The 27,904-nt window shown below is 41.6% G+C and overlaps 2 protein-coding genes across 2 annotated transcripts in view; one reads left to right on the top strand and one right to left on the bottom strand.

Moving 5' to 3' along the window:
* Positions 1-405: 405 nt before the first annotated feature.
* On the top strand, positions 406-6,214 carry EFCAB9 (EF-hand calcium binding domain 9). The gene is made up of 4 exons (XM_049648693.1): positions 406-573; positions 3,961-4,109; positions 5,059-5,235; positions 5,970-6,214. Exons 1-4 carry the CDS (start codon positions 438-440, stop codon positions 6,165-6,167), a joined length of 660 nt encoding a protein of 219 aa, XP_049504650.1. The 5' UTR covers positions 406-437; the 3' UTR covers positions 6,168-6,214.
* A 7,430-nt stretch (positions 6,215-13,644) lies between these two features.
* The window catches only part of UBTD2 (ubiquitin domain containing 2), a 63,103-nt gene continuing 48,843 nt past the window's right edge, over positions 13,645-27,904 (bottom strand). The window contains exon 3 of the mRNA XM_049648691.1: positions 13,645-16,151. Coding sequence (XP_049504648.1) covers positions 15,754-16,151 — 398 coding nt within the window. The 3' untranslated portion in view covers positions 13,645-15,753. The remainder of the gene's footprint in view (positions 16,152-27,904) is intronic.

The raw sequence follows: 27,904 nt of genomic DNA, 5'->3' as shown, positions 1-27,904 counted from the left end.
TACTGCGGATTCTGTGTCTCCCTCTCTCTCTGCCCCTCCCCTGCTCATGTTCTGTTTCTGTCTCAAAAATAAATAAAAACATTAAAAAAATTTTTTTAAATAAATAAATAAATAATGTGTGTGTGGGGGGGTCTTTATTTTGAGAGAGAGACAGAGTGTAAGCAGAGAGTGTTCTCGCATTCATTTCTAAACAGTCTGTGATTTTCAGTTACAACTGGTGATGTGGCGGCAGAGGAAAACCAAGGTAGCGAGAGATTTAAGACCACAGATACTACCAGCCAGGCCAGAAGACTGGGAGGAAGCAATTTTAATTTTTTTATTGACTGCTTCCTGTGATGTCTCTGCCTACTCCCAGAGCCTCTCTCGAGCCAGCATTCTAGTTCCAGAACCCTCCTCTGTTCCAGGTCGTCCGCGCCTTTGGCCTCCGGAGCGCCACGATGAAACTGAAGCAGGGCTCGTTTCTGTGGTACCTCTATCTGGACAAGCTATACTGCCTGTTATCCGTGAGGAACGTGAAGGTCTTGGTGGAGTATTTTCACCTTCTCGACGTGCACCACAACAACACTTTGAACGGTCAGTGCTTTCAGCCACGTCTGCTCTGAGATGTCACCTGGTTTTTAACTAACGTGCAGGGGCACTTGCGGAGCTGGGAACGGCCTGATTAACAGAGATGCATTTTACCTCTCAGTGAAGCAGGGAGAAATTGCCAATTGAGACTTGGCACTGGGGGCGGTTGCGGGAGGGGGAGAAGGTTGCGGGCTCTGGGGTGAAATTCTGGTACTCCTTGGTGGTTTGGAGAAGGTATCATCACCTTCTTTGAGTATCATTTTCCTCATCCATACATGAGGCTCCTAGTAAAAAAAAAAAAAAGATAATGAGATAATGTATGGAAAACGTTTAGCACAGTGCCTGGCACATGGTAAGAACTTAGTGTTTGTTATTATTATAATTATTCCTGGGGGCTGAGTCCCATTCAGGCATTAACCCTTAAGACCCCCTAACAAGATCTCTCATCTGTCAAATGGAAGGTTTGAGTCAGTAATCTGCAGGATCCCTTCTAATTCCTGGTACTTGTGACCAAGTATTGACAATCTCAACCCTGCCTTTGAATGCATGAACTAATAGACCAGTTAAAATACTTTAAGCTTATTTTATTTTGTTTTGTTCTTAAGGACCAGGTATAAGCAAAGTATCCTAACCATTCCTCGTGACCTGAAGGAAATAAATGCCATTTGTGAATAAGGTGTTTCTTCCGTAAAGGTTTGTTAGGAGTTTACACAATCTTTAAAAAATGCTTAAAAGACACCTTCATTTTCTCATAATTTCATGTCTCAGTTTTTCTCTTTACATACAGATGTACACATAGTATGCCACCAAATCTCCACACTAACCCCGACCTAGATAAGGCAAGTGTAGGGCACCTTGCTGTAAACAGAAAAGCTGGGACTGAAACCCAGGGCTTTCTGATCACAAAGCCTACGCTCATAATCTCACTGGAATATTTGCTGAGAAGTCTGATCTCCCTAGTAACTAAATCACTCCCTGATGATGCAGTGCCTGAGAGATAAAGTCACACTCCTGTCTTCTGGTCACCAAGGGATTGGATAGTGACCTGACAGAGTGAAGGCAACAGCCTTAAGTTTTGCCTTCCAGGGAGGCAGTGACATAAGGCTTTGGACACTTGAGTGGGCCAGAGCCAGATGCTTTTTTTTTTTTTTTAATGTTTTTTATTTTTGAGAGAGCACACGTGAGGGAGGGTCAGAGAGAGAGAGAGAGAGAGAGAGAGAGAGAGAGAGAAAGGAGACACAGAATCCAAAGCAGACTCCAGACTCCCAGCTGTCAGCACAGAGCCCAGCGCGGGGCTTGAACTCCTGAACTATGAGATCACATGACCTGAGCTGAAGTTGGATGCTTAACCGACCAAGCCACCCAGGCGCCCCGAGCCAACTGCTTTAAAAACAGTATTTGTTAAGTAGCTACTATATCCCACACTAAAACATTTCTCCAGGAGCAACTACACAAAAAACACTGTGTATATACATAATGTGCTATTCCCACTTGTTCGTACCTGGTGGGGTGTGGGGAAGGAACATCAAGAGACCATCAGATTCTTCTCAAATCATGACACTGTGGGGACACCTGGGTGGCTCAGTCAGTTAAGCGTCCAACTCTTGGTTTTGGTTCAGGTCATGATCTTGCGATTTGTGAGTTTGAGCCTCACATTGGGCTCCATGCTGATGGTGCAGAGCCTGCCGGGAATTCTCTCTCTCTCCCTGTCCTGTGCACTCTCTCAAAATAAATAAACTATTAAAAAATTGTTTAAAAAATCATGACATTGTGATGACTGGTTCACTATGCTCTTCAGCTGGGACTCCAAACGACATACATGTTTTATGTATTTATTAGAGCCACATTTTATGCAAGAGATAGTTTCTGGAATCAGCGGGTAAAGGGATATCACATATTCACAAAGTTACACTTCAAAATTCCTGGTTACCATGGGTGATTTGCATACACAATCTGTAAGCCACATGCTGTTATATAAATGTGTCACCATGTTGGTTTCTTCCATCTTGTACTCCCTGAGACAGATGATTAGTGAGTAGAATTTCTGGCAAAAACCTTCCTTGTTTTTTTTAAATTACAGTATTTTTTCTCTGTATATGATTGAATACATATGTATTAATTAATCTGCAACAGATATGGCATCACTATGGAAAGAGCAAGGCAGAGTCAGACAGACTCTGAATCCCAGCTCTGTCACTCCAAGTAGGGTCCGCGGACCAGCAGCAGCCATATCACCTGGGAGCTTGCGAGAAATGTAGACTCGGGGCGCCTGGGTGGTTCAGTTGGTTAAATGTCTGGCCCTGATCTCAGCCCAGGTCATGATCTCACAGTTATGAGATCGAGCCTCACATCAGGCTCTGCACCGACAGCTCGGAGCCTGCTTGGATTCTCTCTCTCCCTCTCCCCCTCCCCCACTCGTGTGTACACGCTCTCTCTCTCTCTCTCAAAATAAACTTAAAAAAAAAGAAAGAAATGTAGACTCAGTCCAACACCAGATTTCTTGAATCAGAATCTGTATTTTTACAAGATTCTCAAGTGAACGGTATGCTCATTACAGTTACACAAGTACTGAAATAGACTAGTTACTATCTGAGGCTTATTTTAAACGACTATCATACCACTTTCCCTGTAGGGAAATGTGGCATTTAAAGCACCTAGAACCTAACGTGCTCAGTGATTGCTCTTTCCCCCATAGCCAAATCCATTTGCTTTACAGAAGCATGAGGAATACTGATACTTTTTTTTTTTTGAGAGTGTATGCATGAGCGGGGGAGGGGCAGAGGGGGAGAGAGAGAGAGAGAGAGAGAGAGAGAGAATGAATCTTAAGCAGGCTCCACACTCAGTGCGGAGCCCCATGCAGGGCTCAATCCCACGACCCTGAGATCATGACCTGAGCTGAAATCAAAAGTCGGACACTTAACTGACTGGGCTATCCATGCTCCCCGGTACTTTTCTAAACATGATTTTTAAATTTCTCATTTTGATGACCTCAAGTGAAAGACCCTTGCAAAATGTCAGTTTCTCCAAGAAAGTGTCCTGGGCTCCCAGTGAGAATTAACCTCTTCCATGTAGGAAGAACACTCCATGCCCTTTACTGGTTATGGACACACATCTGTCTGCTCAGTCGAGCGCAGGAGCCGGGGTGGAGAATCAAGCCCAATCTACGATCTCCTTCCCCACAAATCTGGGCACAGTGCTTTGTCACACAGCTCAAGGGCAATCACGACTGGAGGCGTTGTGGAAGGAACAGTGACAAAGCCAGAAACAGTGTTACCATGACTATTCCCAGGTGGGCAAGCTTCCAACAGCTGCTACCATTTCTGTGGCTCCCGCTTGTTTAGCATTTGGAACAGTTTCGGAACAATCCATCTCTGCATCTCCCCACCTTAACAGATGTGCTGTTTTACCACTTCCTTCATCATGTGACTAACTGGAAACGGAGGCAGATCATGATTGTGTTTAACATGCTGGACTGGAATGCTATGGGCGAGATTGGTTTTGACCAGTTCTACATGTTGGTCTGCATACTGCTGGCACAACAGGTGAGTAACAAGTCAGGATCTGGGGCAGAGGATGCAGAGCGTGGCTGCTGCCGCCATCTTGCTGAAGGTGAACTTGCAGTGAACTAAGACTGCATCAGACTTTGCCTTCCTTCCACTCGAAACAGGAAGAACAAAATGTGGCGAGAACTAGCTTTGGTTCCTAAACTGTCCATTTATAACCGAGAAATTCCCAAGTTAGCCAGCCTCCCTTGCCGGCTGCCCCGCCCATCTTTAGCCCTCCTGCACCCTCTTCTGGAAGATAGGTCTCACTCTATCACTTCCCTCCTTGGCATGTCCATCCTTGCCCTTCATAGAGAGTCACCAGTAATCCCAAGTGCCTCACTCTCTCAATGATCCCTTCTCTCAGAGAATTTTCTGAAGGGGATGAAAGATGGAAATGAGACACGTTCTTCTTTGGGTTCCCACCTTACCTTATATATACTTTCTCGGTGTGTATTTATCTACTTCCCCCTTGGGAAGGAAACTTTTGTGTTCATCATCTTAACATATTGTGATGTCTCACGGGCAGATTTTCACTCGAAATGCATTCTAGTGACAAGGGTTCTGCCTAGCAGAATTGATCACAGCAGGTGGCTTAAGTTCCCCTTGAATGCAGATGCTGAAGCAGGACTTGCCACATTGACCATAGAAAGCTTTCAACCCTGAGCTCCTAGGATTTTGCCTTTTGTTTTTTTGTGTGTGTTTTAAGTAGGTTCACACCCAGCACTGAGCCCAATGCGGGCTTGAACTCATGACCCTGAGATCAAGACCTGAGCTGAGATTAAGAGTCAGACGCTTAACTGACAGAGTCGCCCAGGCACCCCTTGGCCTTTTGCTTTTAGTTCTCTGGGAAATGGATAAGTGAATATACTACTCTTGATGCAGCCCAAGTTTTGAAAGTAGCACCAACAACACTGTTCATCTTATTACGTATTTCTTCTCTCTATAGAATCACTTGGAAGAGCAGTTTATCTTCCGCCACTCCCGGCCTGTTTTTGAGCTGCTTGACCTGGAGGGGGAGCTGAGAATTGGTGCAGAAAACTTCCACATGTACAACTTTCTCTTCAATATTAAAAAACAGGAACTCAAAGAGCTCTACCACGACTTTGACGTCACAGGTGACCGTGTAAGCGCAGATTCCCTAAGTGTGATTCCCTGGAAGCCTCTCTGTCCAAAGGCAGAGACAATGTCCTACTGCCTATGATAGACACAGTGGGGAGGGAGATGGGGAAATCCTGTTTGAGCGTTTCATGGCACTGGGAGCAGGAAAAAAAAAAAACCGAAGAGATTTATAGGCCCGTGAAGAGAGAGGACCGAATACGTGTTATAGCATATAGATGCAAAATTACAGAAGGTTAGAGACGAAAATTTTGTTTAGAAGTTCAGAGAAGTGACCAAATTAATATGGCAGGAGGTGACACTGGGGAAAGAGTGTATAGAGTTAACTAAGTAGAAAGGAAAAAAGTCTCTGGTGGTAACGAAGGAGTAAAATCCTAAGAGGAAACAAGTATGGTAAAGACCCTGAATCCTGCCTATTTAAAGAGGGAGTCTATGGCAGGGAAGAGAGTGGGAGCTAAGGTTGAAAAAGATGGATGATACTATGTAGAATCTTGGATGCCAGCCCGAAGTGTCTGGACTGGACGCAGAAGTAAGAAAGTGACCCATGGCTCCTTTGGAGTCTACAATACACTCTCTGTTCCTGGCTCCTAGACGACAATCAGACTATAATTATGTCCTAATTATTGAGCCTCTTCAAGTTTCCAAGTTTTTAAATGAGAAATGATTACAATCCTGTAGTCATCTGAAACAAAGTATCAAATCCTTCCTGAAATAATTTTTCTTTCTTTCCCCCAACAAAAGCGTCTTAATTACAAGGAATTTAAGCTGTTTACTATCTTCACCATGGACAAATACCAGGAGAGGCAGAAAGCGGAGAAAGAGAACGAGAAAAAGAGAAAGAAAGAGAAAAAGGCTCTGCTCAAAAAGAAAACGCAGCATCAGGTTAACGTGAGCTCCAAACAGTCTTCTTTTACAAATAGATCTGAAAGTAGAATGTAAGTAATTACAGCTGTTAACATGCCTAAAAATAAATTTAGAAGATCGAAGTGGGTATCTTTACATTGACTTCTACACATGAAAGGTTCAAATATGTGCTCTTCGATCAGGAAGTTAATACTTTAATAACTTCTTGACCCCACAATAATGTAACGTGAAGTGCACATGTCTTCGTTCTGTTGCCGCTTTTCAGATCAACACTGCTCCTAAGGTCCCTGTATATCCAAATACTTACAAACACTGGCTGGAGCTAAGCAGCTGAAAGACAATGATACTTTTCCAATGTTTGTTCACTAGTTGTCCAATACTCTCAGAATCCTTTCAATTCTCTCAATCCTTAAGCTAAAACCACCTGGATGCAAGACACTTCAAATTGGTGAAGTGCCTCTACCTGTAAGGGAAAGACATTTTTTCCTCTTTAAAAAAAAAAAACAAAAAAGAAAGTTTATTTATTTTGAGAGCAAGTGAGCAGGGGAAGGGCAGAGAGAGAGGGAGGAAGAGAGAAAATCCCAAGCAGACTCTGCACTGTCAGCGCAGAGACCGACATGGGGCTCAATCTCACGAATGCTGAGACGATCTGAGCTGAAATCACGAGTTGGACGCTTAACCGACTGAGCCACCCAGGGGCCCCAAGACTTTTAAGGATATAGGGGGCTTGTTCTTCCTAGGACCTAAATTACTAAGTTAGGTGCTTAAGCAACTGTACAAATCTACTACGGTAAAATAATTATTACATGTCCTTGTATAAATTATTTTTTTTGTATAAGTAATGCCTTGAATAATTTTTAAATGATTTTAGTATGGGACTTGTGAATCCGCCCACCTGAATGTACTGTGATTGATATATATATATAGATATATATATATATAGATATATATATATATATTTAATGTTTATTTACTTATTTTTGAGAGACACACACAGAGAGAGAGAGAGAGAGAGAGAGAGAGAGAGAGAACAAGCAGGGGAGGGAACAGAAAGAGGGAAACAGAATCCCAAACAGGCTCCCAGCTGTCAGGACAGAGCCTGAAGTGGGGCTAAAACTCACAGAATTGTGAGCCCATGACCTGAGCCAAAATCAAGAGTTGGACGCTTAACTGACTGAGCCCCCAGGCGTCCCTGACTGCACTGTGATATTAATGGTGATAATTACCATTTAGTAAGTAGTTGCTATGGGTTAGGCAGGTGCTTTAGACGCATGAAGTTATTTATACTCATAACCCTGTGAATCAGGTGTTATCCAGAATTTACAGGTGAGGAAATTGAGGCCTAGAGAAATTAACAACCTTTCCCCAAAACACATAGTGTGCTAGTGGTAGGAGCACGATTCAAATTCAAGGTCAGTTAGATGCCCGTGCTCAGAGCAAATGATTGGAGTAACTGACTTCAGTTCTAGCAGATTCTGTTTAAATTTCAAGCCAGGATTTCACTGGCTCTGAATCCCCTTCTGCACAATGCTAATTACCACCTCTCCTTCTACCATAAACTTTAGAGGAACAAGTTGGGCAATTAAAGAAATACAGCTCATTTACTATAAACCAGGAATTTCTTAAGGATCAGTTATACATTGTAACCAACCATAAGGCATCCAGACTTCATTACCTAATAACCATCAGAAATCACCTTCAACGTGCAACAGAAAAGAATACTGCTTATCTAAGATTGTGGCTGGTAAGTCAAACTTGTAAGAACACAAATCAAGTTCTTTACCATGAACACACTCTGTATTTAACATACAAAGCACCTCAGAACAATGCTTCTCTCTTCCTCTGATTTGGTGAAAAGTTTGCAGGTATTCCCCAAGGAGAATACCCTATGGCAAACAGTTTAGACACTACTGCACAGACACAGAGTATTGAACTGAGAGACTGGTATTTAGCTGGAAAATGACAGCTGGAAATCCATCATCATTTCAAAGGGTCTTGCCAATAAGCTTATCTTGGGATAGGTTTCTGCCTCTTTTCTGGAATCCTAGATAGCTTTTGCTACCAGACAGCCTTAAGATCTACACAGAGTTCTGGGAGGAGAAACTATAATGAGGTCTTAGAAAGGTTTCTCTTTCCTATTTTCCAAGGGCAACAGTCCTGAGATATATAAAAAGGAACCATGGCATATGTGATTTTTACAGACACAGTCTCTAAAACAATGAAGATACTATACCTTTAACGATTTCAGAATGGGGGTAGGAAGGGAGAAGGGAAAGTTGAAGATAAGTTCATTGGTTTGAATTTTAACTAAATTTTAAACTAAAATTTAAAATAACTTATTCATTTATTTCAGTTAATTTAAAATGAATATCAAATGACTAAAGTTTCAGGAATGAGTTTTCCCTCCTCCCTGGATATCATTAGGTGACAATAAAAGGTACATGATCCAACTATCAGATTTTTTTAAATCCTTAAAAAAAAATGTTTATTTATTTCTTTTGAGAGAGAGAGAGTGAGAGCCCGAGCGGGAGAGAGAGAATCTCAAGCAGGCTCCACACCCCGTGCAGAGACCAACATGACTGTGAGATCATGACCTGAGCCAAAATCAAGAGTCCTACACTTAACCAACTGAGCCACCCAGGCGCCCCTAAGAAATCCTAAGAGCATTTTCATAAATTGGGCAGTTTAAGAATGGAATCAGGAAACTGAGCATTCAGCTCTGATGGGCCCAAACTGAAACTCTGTGTAAAAACTAAAATTCAATAGCAGGGGTAAAGTGACACTTTGGGGACTAGGGGTACAACAAAGAAAACAATCTGTCAACGTCTACTTTGGAACTTTTTTTCTCAATTACATTACAGGACTTCAAGTTTTTAAACTTTTTTTTTTTTTTAATGTTTATTATTTCTGAGAGAGAGCAAGCACAAGTGGGGGAAGGGCAGAGAGAGAGGGAGACACAGAATCTGAAGCAGGCTTCAGCTGTCAGCACAGAGCCCGATGTGGGGCTTGAACTCCTGAACTATGAGACCATAAGCTGAAATGAAGCCAGTCACTAACTGACAGAGGCACCAAGGCACACTGGGACTTAAAGTTTTTTTTTTTTTTTTAATTTATTTTTGGGACAGAGAGAGACAGAGCATGAACGGGGGAGGGGCAGAGAGAGAGGGAGACACAGAATCGGAAACAGGCTCCAGGCTCCGAGCCATCAGCCCAGAGCCTGACGCAAGGCTTGAACTCACGGACCGCGAGATCGTGACCTGGCTGAAGTCGGACGCTTAGCCGACTGCGCCACCCAGGCGCCCCTGGGACTTAAAGTTTTTAAAAATGTCTGTGTATGGGGCACCTGGGTGGCTACTTCGGTTAAGCGTCTGACTCCTGATTTCAGCTCAGGTCATGATCTCACAGTTTGTGAGTTTGAGCCCGCATCGGGGGCGGGGAGGCCTCTGCGCTGACAGTTCGAAGCCTGCTTGGGATTCTCCTTCTCTCCCTCTCTCTCAAAATAAATAAATGTAAAAAAGTAAATAAAAAAATAGTAACAATAAAAATGTGTATGTAGATGCTTCAATTAAGTTTATTTCCACAGTGAGTTAATCCACTGTGTCCGGTTAGACCAAGTACATTTACATATTTTTTGGGTGGTGGTTAACACACTATATTCTATGTCATAGTTAGATTAGAATTCCTTGGTCAGCAAAACACGTGTTGTTCAGGGAGCCTAAGCAATGGGCAGAGCGGCCACACTTGCAGTGCAGGAGAACGGCAGGCTGGGCTGGGGAGAGGACTACAGTGTCAGCCCTAGAACCCAGCACCACAGGACGGGTTCCTCCAGAAACTGTATCAGCTATAAAGAGGAAATCATCTTATTTTTAATTTTTATTTATTTTTGAGAAAAGGTGTGAGTGGGGAAAGGGCAGAGAGAAAGGGAAACAGAGAATCCAAAGTGGGCTCCACGCTGACAGGAGAAAGTCCGATGTGGGGCTCAAACTCACGAACCGTGAGATCACCACCTGAGCCTAAGTCAGACGCTTAACCAACTGAGCCATCCAGGTGCCACGAGAGGAAAGAATTTTAGAGGAAGCTAAGCAAAGTGAAATCATTTCTCTTCCACTAGTCCTTAGCCCTCTTGTATTATCACTTGCCTCATGCCAAAGACAGAGACTAGAAAAGGCCAAATCAACTCTGCCGACCCCTGCCAAAATGGGGTTACCTACATGAACACCCTTCACAGAGCCAGAGAACAGAAATCACAGGAGGCCAGTTACTGCAAGGGAGGTTATCAGCCACACTCTTCTTTCTTTTCTGTAAATAAAAATGTTAAATCATAACATTTGAAAGTTGGAGGCAGACACAGATATATTTGCTAATTATATAGTTCAATTAGACCATTAAAAAAGTATAGTCTTAAAAACCGTGAAAAGGGGCACCTGAGTGGCTCAGTCAGTTAAGTGTCGGACTCTTGATTCCCGCTCAAGTCATGATTTCAGTCGTGTGGGGCTCTTGCATTGGGTATGGAGACTGCTTGAGATTCTCTCTCTCCCTCTGCCCCTGCCCAGCTTGTTCTCTCTCTGTAATTAATAAACAAACAAATAAGCAAGCAAATAAATAAATAAATAGGTGCCTGGGTGGCCAGTTAAGCAACTGACTTTTTTTTTTTTTAACGTTTATTTATTTTTGAGAGAGAGAGGATGAGCAGGGGAGGGGCAGAGAGAGAAGGAGACAGAGGATCTGAAGTAGGCTCCTCACCAAGAGGGGGAGCCCAATGTGGGGCTTGAACTCACAAACCACAAGGTCATGACTTGAGTTTAAGTCAGATGCTTAAATGACCGAGCTACCCAGGCACCCCAAGCAACTGACTTTTGATATCAGCTCTGGTCATGATTTCATGGTTCGTGGGATTGAGCCTGGCGTCAGGTTCTGCACTGTGTGGAGCCAGCTTAGGATTCTCCCTCCCTCTCTCTCTGCCACCCCGCCCCCCGCTCATGCACATACACACTCTAACAAACTTAAAAAGCCATAAAATAAGAGTGATTTTTCCCACATCAATGGGAAAAAGAACAATGAAAATTATTCAGTAAGTAGTATCAGGAAAAGTGGGATTAACTAGCTACCTACAAAAACAAAGAAACAAATAAATCTGGGCAGCTACTATATTCCTTGCACCAAAATAATTCCAGATAATGAAACCATAAAACATATTAAAAATATGAGACAAAAACTTTTATAATCCAGGTTGGTAAGACCTTTTTTTTTTTTTTAACGTTTTTATTTATTTTTGAGACAGAGAGAGACACAGCATGAACGGGGGAGGGGCAGAGAGAGAGGGAAACACAGAATCGGAAGCAGGCTCCAGGCTCTGGGCCATTAGCCCAGAGCCTGATGCGGGGCTCGAACTCACGGAGTGTGAGATCGTGACCTGAGCTGAAGTCGGACGCTTAACCGACTGAGCCACCCAGGCGCCCCAAGACCTTTTGAAGTAAAGAAGAAAATCCAGAAGCCATAAAACATAAGACTGATAGATCCAACCAAGGAAAACTTCAAATTTGTGCATGGTAAATTACCCAAACCAAAAACAAATGGTAATACAGGATAGAACATGATTAATTTCCTTAATATTTACAAATCAAGAGGATAAGGACCAAAATGCACCAGAAATATGAGCAAACAGACAATTTGCAGGGGGAAAAAAAAAGGCCTAGAGTAAAATGCTAAACTTCAAAGAAAATATACAAAGTAGGACCACAGGACACAGATTTTCACTTAGATTGTCAAAGATCAAAATGTTGGTTAGGGTATATAGGAAAACAAAAGCAGTCATATTGCTCTAGTGTTAAACTGGTAAGATCTACTTGGAGGGCAATTGTGCCTCTACTCTCTAAATGTAAAGACTCTTCGATCTAGCAATTCTCTCTTCAGGAGTGCATTCTATAGACATACATAGACACCAAGACATAACTATAGAGAAGGACATTTCACGGCAGCATGGTTTACAGCAGCAAGATTGCAAATAGCCAAACTGACCAAATTTAGTCTGAAATAACTGGTACCCCAGACAGAAAATAAGAGGGATGATGCAGATCCAAGATTCATCATTTTAAAACGTAATCCAGGTGCAGAATAGTATATGTATTTATGCATATTTACAGAAAAAACAGGGTGGGGTGGGTGAATGTATTCAAGGTACACCAGAACAGTGGTTCTCACGGTGTGAATCTCAACCAGCAACAATAGCACCTGGGAATGTTCAGAAAACCAAATTACTGTGGCCCCACTCAGACCTAATGTGGAACTCGCAAGAGAAAAGTCCAGCAATGTGTGTTTTAATATGCCTTCTAGGTAATTCTAAATTTTTTTTTTTAATGTTTTTATTTATTTTTGAGACAGAGAGAGACAGAGCATGAGCAGGGGAGGGGCAGAGAGAGAGGGAGACACAGAATCTGAAACAGGCTCCAGGCTCCGAGCTGTCAGCACAGAGCCTGAGGCGGGGCTCAAACTCACGGACCGTAAGATCATGACCTGAGCCGAAGTCGGAAGCCCAACCGACCGAGCCACCCAGGCACCCTGCCTTCTAGGTAATTCTGATGCATGCTCAAGTTGAGGAACTGCTGTGATAGAGCATCTTTAAAGATACCCAGAAGAGTGGTAAGAGTTGGTATATCTAGGGAACGGATAGATTACTTTGGTATGTTTGGATTTCCCCTCCATGTGTATTTATCACCTATTTTGAATAAAAGATTAATTGGGGTGCCTGGTATTAGGGGCACCTGGGTGGCCTGGTTGGTTAAGCGTAGGACTTTAGCTCAGGTCATGATCTTATGGTTCATGGGTTTGAGCCCCGTGTCGGGTTCTGTGCTGACAGCTCAGAGCCTGGAGCCTGCTTCAGATTCTGCGTCTCCCTCTCTCTCTCTGCTCCTCCCATGGTTGTGCTCTGTCTCTCTCAAAAATAAATAAACATTAAAAAATTAAAAAATAAAATAAATAATTATCAAAACCTGCCACTTTGATGCAAACGGGTAAGAAAGTTCACTGTTCTTAGAAAACGGAATTATGAGTTCTGAATTATGACTCAAAAAAACCAAACCAAACAAAAAAACAAAACAAAAAAACAGCAGCAGCAGCTGGGGCACCTGGGTGGCTCAGTTGAGTATCTGACTCTTGATTTCAGCTCAGGTCACAATCCCAGGGTCATGGAAACGAGCCACGTGTCAGGCTCTGCTACTCTACACTGAGCATGGAGGCTGCTTAAGATTCTCTCTCTTTGCCCTTCTCCCCTACTCACACCCTAGCTCTAAAAGAGAGGAAAAAAAGAAAAAAGAAAAAAACACAACAGCCTACTTTAGACCAAGATTTCAACGTGAAAGATAAAGCATATCTATAAATGACCATGTATGGTTTGGCATAGCAGAGCCAAAGTCTGGTGATAATGAACTTGTTATTTATTGAGGTAAGGTTTTTCAAAAGAAGAAAAACTTTCTTAGAGGTTTCATTAGAATGAGGCAGATTACCCTTCTGTAGAGAATAACAAAAACCCAGAATAAAAGCCAAGACAAAGAGAAAAATTGAACTTTTTTTTTTTTTTTAAAAAGCACAAAAACCCTACATACTAAAATTGTACACATCAAGTATTGGTCCAATCTTATATCAATCTATTTACATTAAACAGCACCATGGTTTTCTCATCCAGGTTAGTTAAACATGCCCAGAAAATTGTTATGCAAAGTATATTTTCCTTTAAAACAAAATAAATTCTTGAGAGCTCAAATTCTAAACAAACAAGAAAACTTCTTACCAACCATAGATTATTGATGATATCACCCAATGTAACTTAAGAAAAATAGGTTTGAACACTTTTCCAGTTGTCTGACTTTGAGAGATGTTGCTATTAGTCAATGTGGCACACAAATGACAACAAAACTCTTCGATGACAGGGCGTTACAGTCAAATACCCTCAAACCTCTACCTTCAAATATCAAAATACTCCTTCGGAATGAACGCTGCTATCGTCTCTTGAATTTAGATTCAATTATTAGCAATCCTATATTAAATGTAGCCACAATCTTTAAGATGATTGCATGAAGAAAGGGAAGTAAAGCTCTCAGAAACAGAAGTTACAATTACAGATATTATATCTAATCAGGCTATAGGAAATTTAATGCCATTTTAAACTTTACATTTAATTAGCAGTTTCATTTTGCCATTAAAATTAATAATAATAGTGCTTCTCATCCAAATAGGTGTGGAGGTCTGATCATTTTCCAAGGAGAGCAGTATAAGCACCTTCCTGCCTCTACCTTGCCATCTCACCGAGGCTCGGGGCTACAGTAATTATGGGATAGCCCCCTTCTCATTTGTGGAACTTCGAAAAGGCTCCAAATTAAATATAACCCTTGGCAGCTTTATTCCAGTCATAGTATGAGAGAATCAGGCGCTCTCATCAGATTTTTTTGTCTTCTCATCTAATCTGCAGATGGTTCTTAACTGGACTCTGTGCTAGGAAAGATGAGAGAGGAAAGATGAGAGAGGAAAATTGTCATCCACCACAAGTAGAGGTAACAGTGAACTGGAAAGCACTAACATATAAAGCAATATTTCATCATTTGGTCTCACTGCTGATGTTTAAGCGATGTCCGTAAACATACTAGTAAATTAGGAGTTGAAATTTTCTCTTAGACTGAAAATAGGCACAATTCTCCCAGGCACAGATACAATGGGTTTTACTTACACCCTTCCTGCAGAGTGGGGGAGAAGAGAGAATTTACCTTATTATCTTATAGTGGGAACACTTGCCCTTGATTCCTTGCATTCCCTGGCCCAGTGCATTTGGGGGAACATGCTGAAAAGTCCCAAGCACAGTAGGTAGATGAATTGAAGGTATTACATTGTAGTGACCTTCTAAGCCTGGATATAAAAACAGCTTCATCATAGAGACATTTCAAAATATCTATGCAGCAAATGGACAAGTGACTTTTCAAGTGAGTATCAGCTGAAAATCAGAGATCTGACCGCACTAAATTATTGCCTAGTGTTCCAGAAGGGTGCCTGCCACCAATGTGTTGGAAGGCACCAAAATTTAGTGTGAATGTAAATAAGGAGCTCAAGATATGGGGATGGGGAAAGCAATACTAAAACACAATTTGCCAGTCTCTACTCCTTTATGGCTAAATAGTACTGAGCAAAGAATCAAGACCAGAATAGAAGTGAACCTTGAATACTGCTCTTTTCAGTTTCCATTTTAAAAAGCTCAAGTTTTATAACTGTTATTGATGATTTCTTGAATCTTTTTTTTTTTTTTTTTGATTCTGTATTCACAAGGTGCTTGGTGCTGTTCTTCATGGACATAACATTCTATTTACAGTCCAAATTGTTTAAATACAGTCATTACATTGTTGTTGGCTATTTTAAAATAAATGGTTATCTATTTTTTAACTGCCTTACAAATTAGAAACGGTAATTACATGAGTCTCAAAGGCTGGCTCTTTGTGTTTTATTAATTATTTTTGTTGGTCTCCATCACAGATGGAATTTTTCACTGGTAATTCCTCAGAACTAAATCCATTCATACGGAATTCAGAGCAGTGAAAATAAATTTCACGCCATAGAGTAGGAAATGACAACAACAATAAAAAGGGGCGGGAGGGATCTGGGGACCAGCCAATAGGACCAATCAGTTCTCCACTGGTGTTGGGTTTTGCAAAGGCTGGCTCATTATAACCTGTACAACATAGTCCTTTGGGATCTTCAGCTCTTCCAACTTCATTTTGTCGGTGAGAGGTCTGCCAGAAAAGAACCATCGCTGACTACTCGGTTCCACTCCTTCTGCTGCATGTAGCCTCCTCTTCATGTGGTATACCGTGTCTGTGCTGCGGACCACAAGTTTGAGGTCTTTGCCTGTGGAAAGGCGCAAACGGAGCTGACATTCGTATCCAGAATTAGGTGGTGGCTCAGGAATATCCAGAGTCTCTATGTCGCTCTTTTCCTCGATCATGTTGATGGGTGGTGCCAAGCAATAGACTGGAAGCTGGTATCTGTTTCCCAGTTCATCATAGCACTCTGTAAGTGCACCTTCAAAAAGAGAAGATATGAGTAAGAGTTTCAGCTCAATGAATGCATTTTTATTTATACCCTGCAAAATGCTCAAGCCTCTTGCTAGCTTGCCACTGTAGAGGAGAAAAAAAATACAAGGCCAATCACTGCCAGCTGCTCATCAAAGATCATCATGAAGGCCCATGGCCAATTATTTGGTCTTAACCTTACCTTAACCAGGACCCTAGCCCCTTACCCTCATGTTTTCTAAGCCATTTCGTACCTAATTCACACTTTCATTAAAAGAGGATAAAGGAAAAGAGGGGCGCCTGGGTTGCTCAGTCGGTTAATCATCCAACTCTTGATTTCAGCTCAGGTCATGATCTCACGATTTGTAAGATTGAGCCCTGCATCAAGCTCCTTGCTGACAGCATGGAACCTGCTTGGGGTTCTCCCTCTCCGTCTCTCTCTTTGCCCCTCCTCCACTGGTGCTTGCTTTCTCGCTCTCAAAATAAATAAACTTAAAAAAAAAAGGTAAAGGAAAAAAAAAAAGGACACAGAATCCAAATTTACTAATATTATTAGTGTTTGGACCAAGTTAAGGGGATATTCAAATTGTGCTGGGATATCTTTTAAAGAAATAAATCAGCGACCTTAACAACAACCAAAAAAGCAAAAAACAGATCTCTAAACCCAATTCACCCCAACACAGTGTTCCAGAGCAGTTCCCTCAGTGCCTCAACTTCCTAAATACTTAGCCAAAAGTCCTTTGTCAAAGACACCACAAACTGGAGATGATGCGCTTACCAGCTGCTCTGGCTCCTGGCTTATAGATGAACCTCATTTGCACAATCACCACAAAAATGACTGAGGGGTTTTATTTAACCCCAATTAGTTAATCTGTTACAGAGAAGTTATGGGTTGAAAAGGAAGAACAAAAGGGGTAAGAAGTTTATAACCAGATAGCTCAGGGGAGAGAAAAAAATCATTTATGGTTTAGAAGGAGGTATTAATGGCTGATTTCTTTATAAAGCATAAATTGCATTATAATTACCAGGACTTCCCCTGGGAAGCTTGAAAGCATACATAATGAATGTTTTCTTACAAGGTTATTCATATCACGTCCTTTGTTCAAACTGGAACATTAATGTCAGCTGATTGTCAATTTGGATAAAAAATAAAAACATCTACCATATTCAACACTCACACAGGCTAATGAGAAGGGGGTTGGGACACTGAGAAATACTTATTAATGAACAAATAAGTCAATGAACTGAACTTTGTGGCCACTATCAATAGGCTGAAAATATAAGGCATCCAAAATGAGACTGGAACAGTCACCAGCCCACCATGGCTTCTGTCTTCTAAATTACATGAAAACAGGTGAGAATTCAGTCACCAAGCATAACACACGTGAATCTCCCCTTTCCTCTGTGTTTAAATTTTTTTTTTTAATGTTTATTTTTGACAGACAGAGAGAGAGAGAGAGACAGAGACAGAGCATGAGCGGGGGAGGGGCAGAGAGAGAGAGGGAGACACGGAATCCGAAGCAGGCTCCAGGCTCTGAGCTGTCAGCACAGAGCCCGACGCGGGGCTCGAACTCACCAACCGCGAGATCATGACCTGAGCCGAAGTCGGATGCTCAAGTGACTGAGCCACCCAGGTGCCCCTGTGTTTAAAGATATCATTCAGCCTCTGTGTTGTTCACTAATTAATGTGAATGCTAGGACATTGCAGAAATGGATACACTTCAAGCACAGTAGCAGTACCAACGCTATTTATAAATAATGGTAGACTCAGTTGTGCAAACTTCACTATTTATATAGCCTAGTCCTGAGGCAAAGAAATCTACTAGTGTCTTCCAGATGGGCTGGCCACCAGGAGAACTAGGAGAGAGAACATGGAGAGTTCACTAAAGACCCATCACCTCTATTAAGGAAACACCTCAGATATATATCCCACTGATATTGCTGGGGGGGGGGGGGGGTGTCAGTATGGTCAGCCTAAGTACCAGAGCATATCTACATAATTGTTCTGCTAGAAAAACATTCTTTTAGAGAAGCACCATTCCAAATCATTACCTTCGAAATCTAGAGACCAAGATGAAACTCCCAGCCTTGCTATTAACTAGCTGTGCAACCTTAAGCAATATTCTTTAACCTGAAATACGCTTCTCACTCAGCAAAATGAGGCAGGAGAAAATCTCTAAAGTGGTTTCCAGGTTTGCATGTGCTGCTTTGTCGTCAGTGCCATGACAGATATAAAATAGCAGGCCTGCAAACAAAAGCAGTCAAATGGCAAGCAGAACCACGTCCAGACTGAAAGACAGCTCTTTAGAAAAGGACTAGAGATGTCATAGCAGCTTTTGTACATTGCTACAACAGGAGTGCATGCCAATCTCAAAACAAACATACAATCAAATAGGTACTTTGGCTCTTTTTACATCTGAATGCCCCTACGCCATAGATAGCAGGCTTCTCTCTCTCTTTTTTTAAACGTTTATTTATTTTTGATAGAGAGAGAGAGAGAGCGAGCGAGCATGAGTGGGGGAGGGACAGAGAGAGAGGGAGACACAGAATCCGAAGCAGGTTCCAGGCTCCGAGCTGTCAGTACAGAGTCCGATGTGGGGCTTGAACTCACTCACGGACAGCGAGATCATGACCTGAGCCAAAGTCGGATGCTCAACCAACTGGGCCACCCAGGCGCCCCTTCTCTCTTTTTCTTAAAACTAATTTCAGGGGCACTTGGGTGGCACAGTCAGTTGAGCATCTGACTCTTGGTCTCAGCTCAGGTCGTGATCTCATGGTTTGTGGGTTCAAGTCCCAAATCAGGCTCTGCACTGATGGCATGGAGCCTGCTGGGGATTCTGTCTCTCCTTCTCTCTGCCCCTTCTCTGCTTGTGTCAGTTTGGTCAAAGTAAATAAATAAACTTAAAAAAACAAAATTAAAAAAACAAAATGCTACTTTCAGGCATCTTCTGCCAATTCATTCACTCATTTCTCTCCCTCCCCCACCTTTTTAAGATAATATCATAAAGGAAGAGATTTTATTTATTTATTTATTTTTAAAGCACACTCTACCCCCAATGTGGGGCTCAGATTCACAGTCCTAAGATCAAGAGTTGCATGCTTTATTGACTGAGCCAGCCAGGTGCCCCTGGAATGCAGTCTTCCCTTCTGCCCTTCAGCCCAACAAGTCAGAAATTCAGTTTTCAGACTTAAATCGGTGAGAATAAAAATTCCATGGAAGTGATGCCAGTAGATGGCATATCTTCTTATTCTAGCTCAGGCAGCACTCATGTCTATGATGCTGGAAATAAGCTATCCAGACTTCGTATTGCTTAGCTTCCATATTTTAATATTTTGGGAAAGGTAACTTGCACTTCATTAACATGAAGTTTTCTGATTTACTCTTTTCCTCACTTTTGTCAAATTATAATCTGAGTTACAAACATGTTCTAAATAACTAAATAGGGGAAGTCAGATATGATTTTGTTACACTTTAAGCTATAGTTTTATTGGTTATTTTCTCCCCAAATACCTGGGATCATAAGTTATCATTAAAAACAATCATTGCTGACAATATATATAGCCCACAGCTGAATATTACCCCAGAATTACCTGCTCAGAGCAGAATGCCTTCTCTGTAGGCCCAGAGTTTTGAACAATACACTCCCAATCCTCCATTGTTTATTAGCCCTAAATCTCTACACTAAAGACAAACTGCTCTAATAGTGATCTCTAACACACAACCTTTGTAGGACTTCACAAGGACTACTAGAAAAGAATCTTCACAGTGCACGGAGTTGTTGCAGGTACATTTACTAAACACGTGGAAGAGTGTAAGACCCTAGGGAGAAAAGGTTACAAGAGAGCCAACATTGTCCTAGATCCCCAGAAACTTCTAATTGAGGTAAGCAGATACAGCAAACCCACCAGAGATTTTAAGTATAAATTGACACATTGAAAATCAAACAAAAGCTGAGACATCACACAACAGAAGAGTGACTGAAGTTAACAGAGCAAAGGAGGAGAAATTCTGAAGAAAGAGTGTGTTCTGGGCAGGACACAGAAAGGGCATCTCAAGAAATAGGAACAATAAGAAAACAAGAATTAGTACAAGGTAAGCAGGAAATAGCAAGTGATTTTGCTAAGGTAGAACAGAGAATCGATGATGTGAAATGACTAGATAGACGGAAACAGTGGCAACCTGATAGAAAGATTTGGGACTTTAGACTTCGTAATGTAGGAAGTAACCGGAGGTGGCTGATACAGTACATGAGTTACTCATCCAGCAGATACTGAGTGGCTGTTACATGCCAAGCAATGTTCCAGGTGCTAGGGTTAGGCTAGTGAACAACAAAAGGCTGAAGGCTATTTTATCATTTGTATAAAGAGACAATGCCTGGTATCAGGGGGACCTGCTGAAATGACTGCCTGACTACATCAATGGAAAGAATTGGATCTCAGAGAATATGGTCACTGGCCAGACCTATCGAGTGGTTCTGGATGATGGAAAAGAAAAAGGAAAGAATCACCTAAATAGGAAATGAGAGTGACAGAGAATTTAGGGTTACAAGATTTTTTGCTTAGTTTCTTAACTGCTTCAGGTTCAGTGAGATACTTCAACTGAATTATGTGCAGGTAACTGAAAAGACATACTGGGAAAAGGGTTAAGAGCAGCTTGTAGAGTAATAATCTCAGATGTACAGGTTTGAACATAAAAGCAGACATTCGCTCTAGCTCTAAGCACTTCTCACACATTAACATTTAATCCTCACAATAGCCCTCTATGGCCAGTCTATTCCACTCATTCTACAAATGAGAAAATTGAAGCAGAGAGAAAGAACTTGTCCAGGGTCAGACACAATAAGTGATAGACTGAAATAATCTGATTCCTGAAGAAGTAAATGTGTAACATAGGGATAAAACTACAGGGCTGGGTTCCCAAGTGATACGGCTAATGGGAAGAAAGAAATGGACATGGCGGGGGGGGGGGGGGGGCAGAGGAAAATTAAAAATTTTTTTTAATGTTTTTTTCTTTTTGAGAGAGAGTAAGAGAGAGTGAGAGAGAGTGAGAGAGTGTGAGGAGGAGAGGGGTAGAAAGAAAAGGAGACACAGAATTCGAAGCAGGCTCCAGGCTCTGAGCTGTTAGCACAGAGTCCGAACACAGGGCTCGAACTCATAGACCACGAGATCATGACCTGAGCTGAAGTCAAACGCTCAACTGACTGAGCCACTCAGGTGCCCCACCCATGAAGAGGAAACTTTTAGAGGGATGAAAAGTCAAACATGAATCACAAGGAGCAAGAAGCCAACAGTCCAAATGCAGCCCACCAACACAACTGCCAATGATGTGAACAATATAAGATCCAAGAAGGAACTGGAAGATGAGGCAAAAGAAAACGGTGACTAAATTTCAGTGCTGTGAGTGAGGCCACCAAATGTAGTGACAAAATGGACCTATTACTGTCACTGTCTCACCTACCATATGTGAGGAATGTATGAACAACAGGGCAAAGTTGTAAGATGGAGAGTTTTCCTTAAAGAAAGCCTGTACGTTTAAACACAAGAAGGAAATAACCACTTTGAATGTCAATAATGTAGGCATTTTTCTACCTTTCTAAAATCACTTTTAGCTATGTTTGCATTTGCAATTTCTAGGTTTTTACTCACTGCCCACTGGACCCTGAGGGTATGGTTCATTTAGCAAATTCACTAGTTCTAAAGAAGTTCTGGTCAGGCTTGCTTACACTGCTCACCAAGCAGTCTCAGTGGAAGGACGATCCTGTCTTTTTTCCCTTCTTCTCACAAACCTATCACAGGCTTCAAGTCCTAGGAGGGACAGATGGCCACCAGGATAGACAACTGCCAGGGTACCACCTCCCCAGGTCAGGAAGCCCTGAAATCTCCCCATGATAGAAAGAAAGCTGCCAAGGCTCCACCTTGTGTCCTAATTTCATACATATTTTCTCAAGTTTTTATTTTATTTTATTTTTTTTTTAATTTAATTTTTTTTTTTTTAACGTTTATTTATTTTGGAGACAGAGAGTGAATGGGGGAGGGTCAGAGAGAGAGGGAGACACAGAATCGGAAGCAGGCTCCAGGCTCTGAGCTGTCAGCACAGAGCCCGACGCGGGGCTCGAACTCACGGACCGAGAGATCATGACCTGAGCTGAAGTCGGACGCTTAACCGACCAAGCCACCCAGGCGCCCCTCTCAAGTTTTTATTTACCTTCTGTCTAGATGACTTATGCAGATATTCTCTTTTCCTCGGTCAACTGTTTTCTATGGTTATTTTTAGTTAGGCACCAAAATACTTCACAAGAAAATTAAAAAGCTAAAACTAGATTATACGCCAAATAATAAGAATAGCTTTACTAAGTGCCAGAACTCTTTCTCAAGCAATGTTTCAGGTTAAAAAAAAGAGGCCTTTTTCAGCCTTTCATTCAAAGGTCTCACTGCTTATCCCTCTATGCTCACTCCTATAAGACTGCAGTCAGTCTTAATGTTTTTACTACTTGAGACTCACATAGCAACATGAACAAATTTTTGTTTTTTTGATTTTTTTAATGTTTGAGAGACAGAGAGAGAGTGAGAGAAAGAGCGTGCGTGCAGGGGAGAGGCAGACAGAGAGGAGGATGGAGGATCCAAACCAGGCTCTGAGCTGTCACCATAGAGCCCGATGCAGGGCTTGAACTTACGAACTGTGAGATCATGACCTAAGCTGAAGTCAGACACACTTAACTGACTGAGCCACCCAGGTGCCCCTACATGAACAAATTTGTTAAATTTGTAAAAATAAATTTTTACATTAGGCAACTTTTGGAGATACGAAAGGTTATCTTGTGATGATGGTTTCATGGTGTATACATGCCAAGTTGTACACTTGGGGCGCCTGGGTGGCTTAGTTGGTTAAGCATCCGACTTCGGGTCAGGTCATGATCTTACAGTCTGTGAGTTCGAGCTCCGCATCGGGCTCTGTGCTGACAGCTCAGAGCCTGGAGTCTGCTTCGGATTCTGTGTCTCCCTCTCTCTCTGTCCCTCCCCCGCTCATGCTCTGTCTGTCTCTCTGTCTCTCAAAAATAAACATTAAAAAAAATTTAAAAATATGTGCTGTTAGTATACTTCAATATACCTCAATACAGTTGAAATTTTAATATTTAAAATACACTGACAATCTGATATAGAAAACTGTCCTCCCAAAATTAATTAAGTGGGCAATGTCCTGGAACTACAAGGCTTTTGTCACATTGGGGGTCTCTTCCAAAGCTTGTAGAAATACTGTCTTTATTCTGAACTTTTCTTTTTCTTTCTTTCTTTCTTTCTTTCTTTCTTTCTTTCTTTCTTTCTTTCCTTCCTTCCTTCCTTCCTTCCTTCCTCTTTCTCTTTTTTTCTTCCTTCTTCCTTCCTTCCTTTCCTTCCTTTTTTCCCCCTGATTTCTCTTTTCTAACTGACCCAAAAGGCACAAACTCTTTTTCAACAAATGTGACTTCTTATGGCAAAGGCAGGCCTAATAAAGTTGGATAGGAGCACGGAAATAACAGAAAGACTGTACAGGAACAAAACAGTAGGTTCATCCTATGATTTGGGAAGCCTACTGTCAAGTCTAATGGAGGACCAGAAGACTGGAGGAGAAGTAGTGAATCTGATGCAAGGAGTAGCAGCTTTGGAGTTGATCATACTCAAATTTTAATTTAGACACTAATTTTGGATATATTCAATCTGTTTCCCCAAGGACTGTAGTATCTATCTCAGAATTGTCGTAAGGATTAAATAATAAAACTCATGCAAAATTGCCTAATACATATAATAAACCCATTGAAAACAATAATGTTGGTTCCCTTCTCACACAAGTTTTAAATCTCAGAACCAGATTTACAGGGGAGAGCTCACTCACAGCAGCATCACAAAGCATCAAACTTTCACAGAGTTTGAGTCCAATGCGTTATGCCTCATGGGGTCCTCTACAAACCTGAATCGCAATGTCAAAAGGACCATCAAAATTACCCTTCATTCAAATATGAGTGGTCTTTTAGGACTAACTAATGTCAAGCTCTCATGCAAACAACACTTTCCTGGGAATTATATTAAGCTTATATCTGGCAGTCAAACACTAGGAGATGCTACCAAGTTAGCTATTAAGACGGTAGCATTCAGAAGCACCAAGTCTAATATGGAACCTGCTTGGGATTCTGTCTCTCCCTCTCTCTCTGTCTTCTAGCAAGCATGTGAAAGGTGGCTTAGCTTGTGTACATTGCTCAAGCCATCTGATAGTTAAACCATGATTAAGAGCTTGTGCAACATTTTGTCACATATTTAAGGGGACAAAGATCTTCAGAGAAGCCTACTGACACAGGGACAATCTTTTACCTCCGCTATTTCAAGGCCTTTGTCACTCTAATTGAAAAAAAAAGGGGGGGGGTGACAGAAACAGAAGAATGGTTAAGTTTACATTTTTTTTTTTTAATTTATTTTTATTTATCTTGAGAGAGATAGAGAGCAAGCAGGGGAGGGGCAGAGAGAGAGGGAGAGACAGAATCCCAAGCAGTCTCCGAGCCACAAACCGTGAGATCATGACCTGAGCTGAAATCAAGTTGGATGCTTAACCAACTGAGCCTCCCATAACGCCCCGATAAGTTTACTTTTTTTTTTTGGGACAGAGAGAGACAGAGCACGAATGGGGGAGGAGCAGAGAGAGAGGGAGACACAGAATCGGAAACAGGCTCCGAGCCATCAGCCCAGAGCCCGACACGGGGCTCGAACTCACGGACCGCGAGATCGTGACCTGGCCGAAGTCAGACGCTTAACTGACTGCGCCACCCAGGCGCCCCAAGTTTACATTTTATAACTCCAAATCATTTTTGTTTCTTCGAGGATAGAGTGGAAATCATTAATTAATATATTAATATACTATTAACTTATGGTTAGTCATTCAACAGATCCTATATTAATTTCCTGTTTCATTTCTAAACACAATAGTCTGGAGAAAATCCTCTGTCTCCATGTATGTGTAATGTCTTCATGCTTTCATTCTTAAGCTTTATGTTGATGACAAATTTATCAGTTAAGCTTATTAAAAGACAAATTCTGGGACACCTGGGTGGCTCAGTTGGTTAAGCATCTGACTTTGGCTCAGGTCATGATCTCACTGTTTGTGAGTTCGAGCCCCACATCAGGCTCTCTGCTGTCAGCACAGAGCCTGCTTCAAGCTCCTCTGTCCCCCTCTCTTTCTGTCCCTCCCCTGCTTGCAGTGTCTGTCTCTCAAAATAAACATTACAAAAAAAAAAAAGGCAGAGGGAGAGAGTGAGCAAATCTCAAGCAGGCTCCATGCTCATCGTGGAGCCCAGCATAGGGCTCAACCCCATGACCTGAGCTGTAATCAAGAGTCAGACACAATCAACTGAGCCACCTAGGCACCTCTATAGGGACCTTTAAATAACCCAGAATTCATGCACTGCTTCTTTTTTTAAGTTTATTTATTTTGAGAGAGAGAAAACGCGAGCAGGGGAGGGGCAGGAAGAGAGGAGAGAACAAGAATGCCAAGTAGGCTCCGCACTGCTATCGCAGAGCCTGATGTGGAGCTCAAACTCACATACTATGAGATCATGACCTCAGCTGAAGTCAACTGACTTCAACTTAAACCAACTGATCCACTCTGGCACCCCATGATCTGCTTCTTAACGGGACTCTCACTTAAGGGAAACAGAAACAAGGCCTACACATATGCATCCTGCCTACCCATGTCTTAGAGAATCCACTTGTTTCTCTTTAGTGTTAATAGAAGTATACCGTTTGGGGGGGAGGGGTTGTTTTTGTTTTTTTCTAAAGATTTTTAGTGATCTCTACACCCAATGTGGGGCTTGAATCCACAATCCCAAGATCAAGAGTCACAGGCTCCACTGACTGAGTCAGTCAGGCGCCCTGGTTTCAAAGTATTCTATATAGTGTGGGAGAGATTAAAAATGGAATTAACACTGAAGATTACTTGTGTGGTCACTCAACAAAAAACAGAGATGAAATGACTTGATGGTGTTATTCAATTGCTTTGTTACTGTTAAATCCAGGACTTGAGTTCAAATCCCAATTTCAATTCCATGACTTCTAACTTGGAAAAAGGACACAACCTGTGTTTCATTTTCCTCATCTTTTAAAACGGGGGTTGTTGTACGTGATTATTACAGGCATGAGGATTATATAACATCAGTTCAAACCATCACGAGTTATTAGTATTTTATTACTCTTGATTCTCAGTCCAGGTGTTCTTTTCATCATGTTGGCTCCCTCTACGTAGAAATGCTCTATTTAAGCTACTTATAAGTGCCTTGACGTTTAAAAACTTACATTGCATTATACATAGTTTGATCTATTCACATTTGATATATTTTGAGATAAGACCAGGAAAAAGGAAAAAAAAAATTTCTGGGCAACCTGTATTTTGAAGGTGATTTTAAAAAGTTTTTAAAGAATTACCCTTTTCTACCTCCCATATCCCTAAGCATGAAAAAGGACAAAAGAAATGGACCTTGAAAAGCATAACTGAACACCTGCCAATGTTTAGTCACAAGAATAATAAAGTTGGAGTTAAGTCTATAAGTAAGAGAAAAGTGCATGTTTGAATAACAGTGAGCAGCTACTCCTTTTATACAAGAAAGGTTAAAAGGGGAGCTTTTACATTTGAATTGGAAGGAAGATGGAAACCACACTAACTGTAGATGCTAAAGAAATAACCCTTTCTAAAAAATTAGAAGGTAGGAAGAGGGACTAGCCAATTTTAAAAATTGTTTTAATCTTCTATATAATAATTCTAAAAAGCATTAAATGCTCATCTTTATAAAACAGATACTGTTTCTGAAACAAACTATGAGCCAGATTCTGTGAAAAATAAGAATTAACAACCACCTTTTAAAAAATATGTTATTTTTTGGGTGCCTGGGTGGCTCAGTTAAGCAAGTGACTCCTGATTTCAGCTCAGGTGATGATCTCATGGTTCATGGGTTCAAGCCCCACTTTGGTCTCTGTGCTGACAGCACAAGCCTGCTTAGGATATTCTCTCTCTCTCTCTCTCTCTCTCTCTCTCTCTCTCTCTCCTCCTCTTCCTCCTCCTCCCTCCCTCTCTTTCTCTCTCTCTCTCTCTCTCCCCTGCTTACGCCCTGCTCTCTTTCTCTCTAAATAGATAAACTTTAAAAAATAATAAAATAAAGGGCGCCTGAGTGGCTCAGTTGGTTAAGTGTCCGACTTTGACTCAGGTCATGATCTCACAGCTCGTTGAGTTCAAGCCCCATGTCGGACTGCACTGACAGGTTGGAGCCTGGAGCCTGCTTTATTCAGATTTGCTGACTCCCTCTCTCTCTGCCCCTCCCCAGCTTGTGCTCTCTCTCTCAAAAATAAATAAATAAACATAATAATAATAATAAATAATTTTATTTTTAATTAATCTCTACACCCAATGTGGGGCTCGAACTCACAACCCCAAGATCAAGAGTCACACATTCTACCAACTGAGCCCGGCAGGCATCTCACACCTTAAAAAAACAAAAACAAAAGGAAAAACCTGTTTATGCTAATTTGGGTAAGCCATTTAATCTGTAACCTAGTTTTAGTGGCAAAATACTGTGTTAGGAATGTTTTTATGATTTTTAGGTAATGCCAAAATAGCAATCAGTTAGAAAAAGGAGATATTCTTTAAGAAATTTAGGACCATAAGTAAAAAGTGTTGTGTAAATCATGAAAAATAAAGCTCTGGGGTGCCTGGGTGGCTCAGTCAGTTCAGCATCCAACTTCGGCTCAGGT

The sequence above is a fragment of the Panthera uncia genome, assembly GCF_023721935.1.
Source record: "Panthera uncia isolate 11264 chromosome A1 unlocalized genomic scaffold, Puncia_PCG_1.0 HiC_scaffold_17, whole genome shotgun sequence".
Lineage (NCBI taxonomy): Eukaryota > Metazoa > Chordata > Mammalia > Carnivora > Felidae > Panthera > Panthera uncia.
Note: the sequence above shows the minus strand (reverse complement) of the source record. Positions and strands in the feature narration are given on the sequence as shown.

Coding starts and splice junctions, on each gene's coding strand:
- EFCAB9 (XM_049648693.1), top strand. CDS start 438: ATGAAACTGAAGCAGGGCTCGTTTCTGTGGTACCTCTATCTGGACAAG. Junction 574..3,960: donor CCACAACAACACTTTGAACG/GTCAGTGCTTTC, acceptor CCACCTTAACAG/ATGTGCTGTTTTACCACTTC. Junction 5,236..5,969: donor TTGACGTCACAGGTGACCGT/GTAAGCGCAGAT, acceptor CCCCAACAAAAG/CGTCTTAATTACAAGGAATT.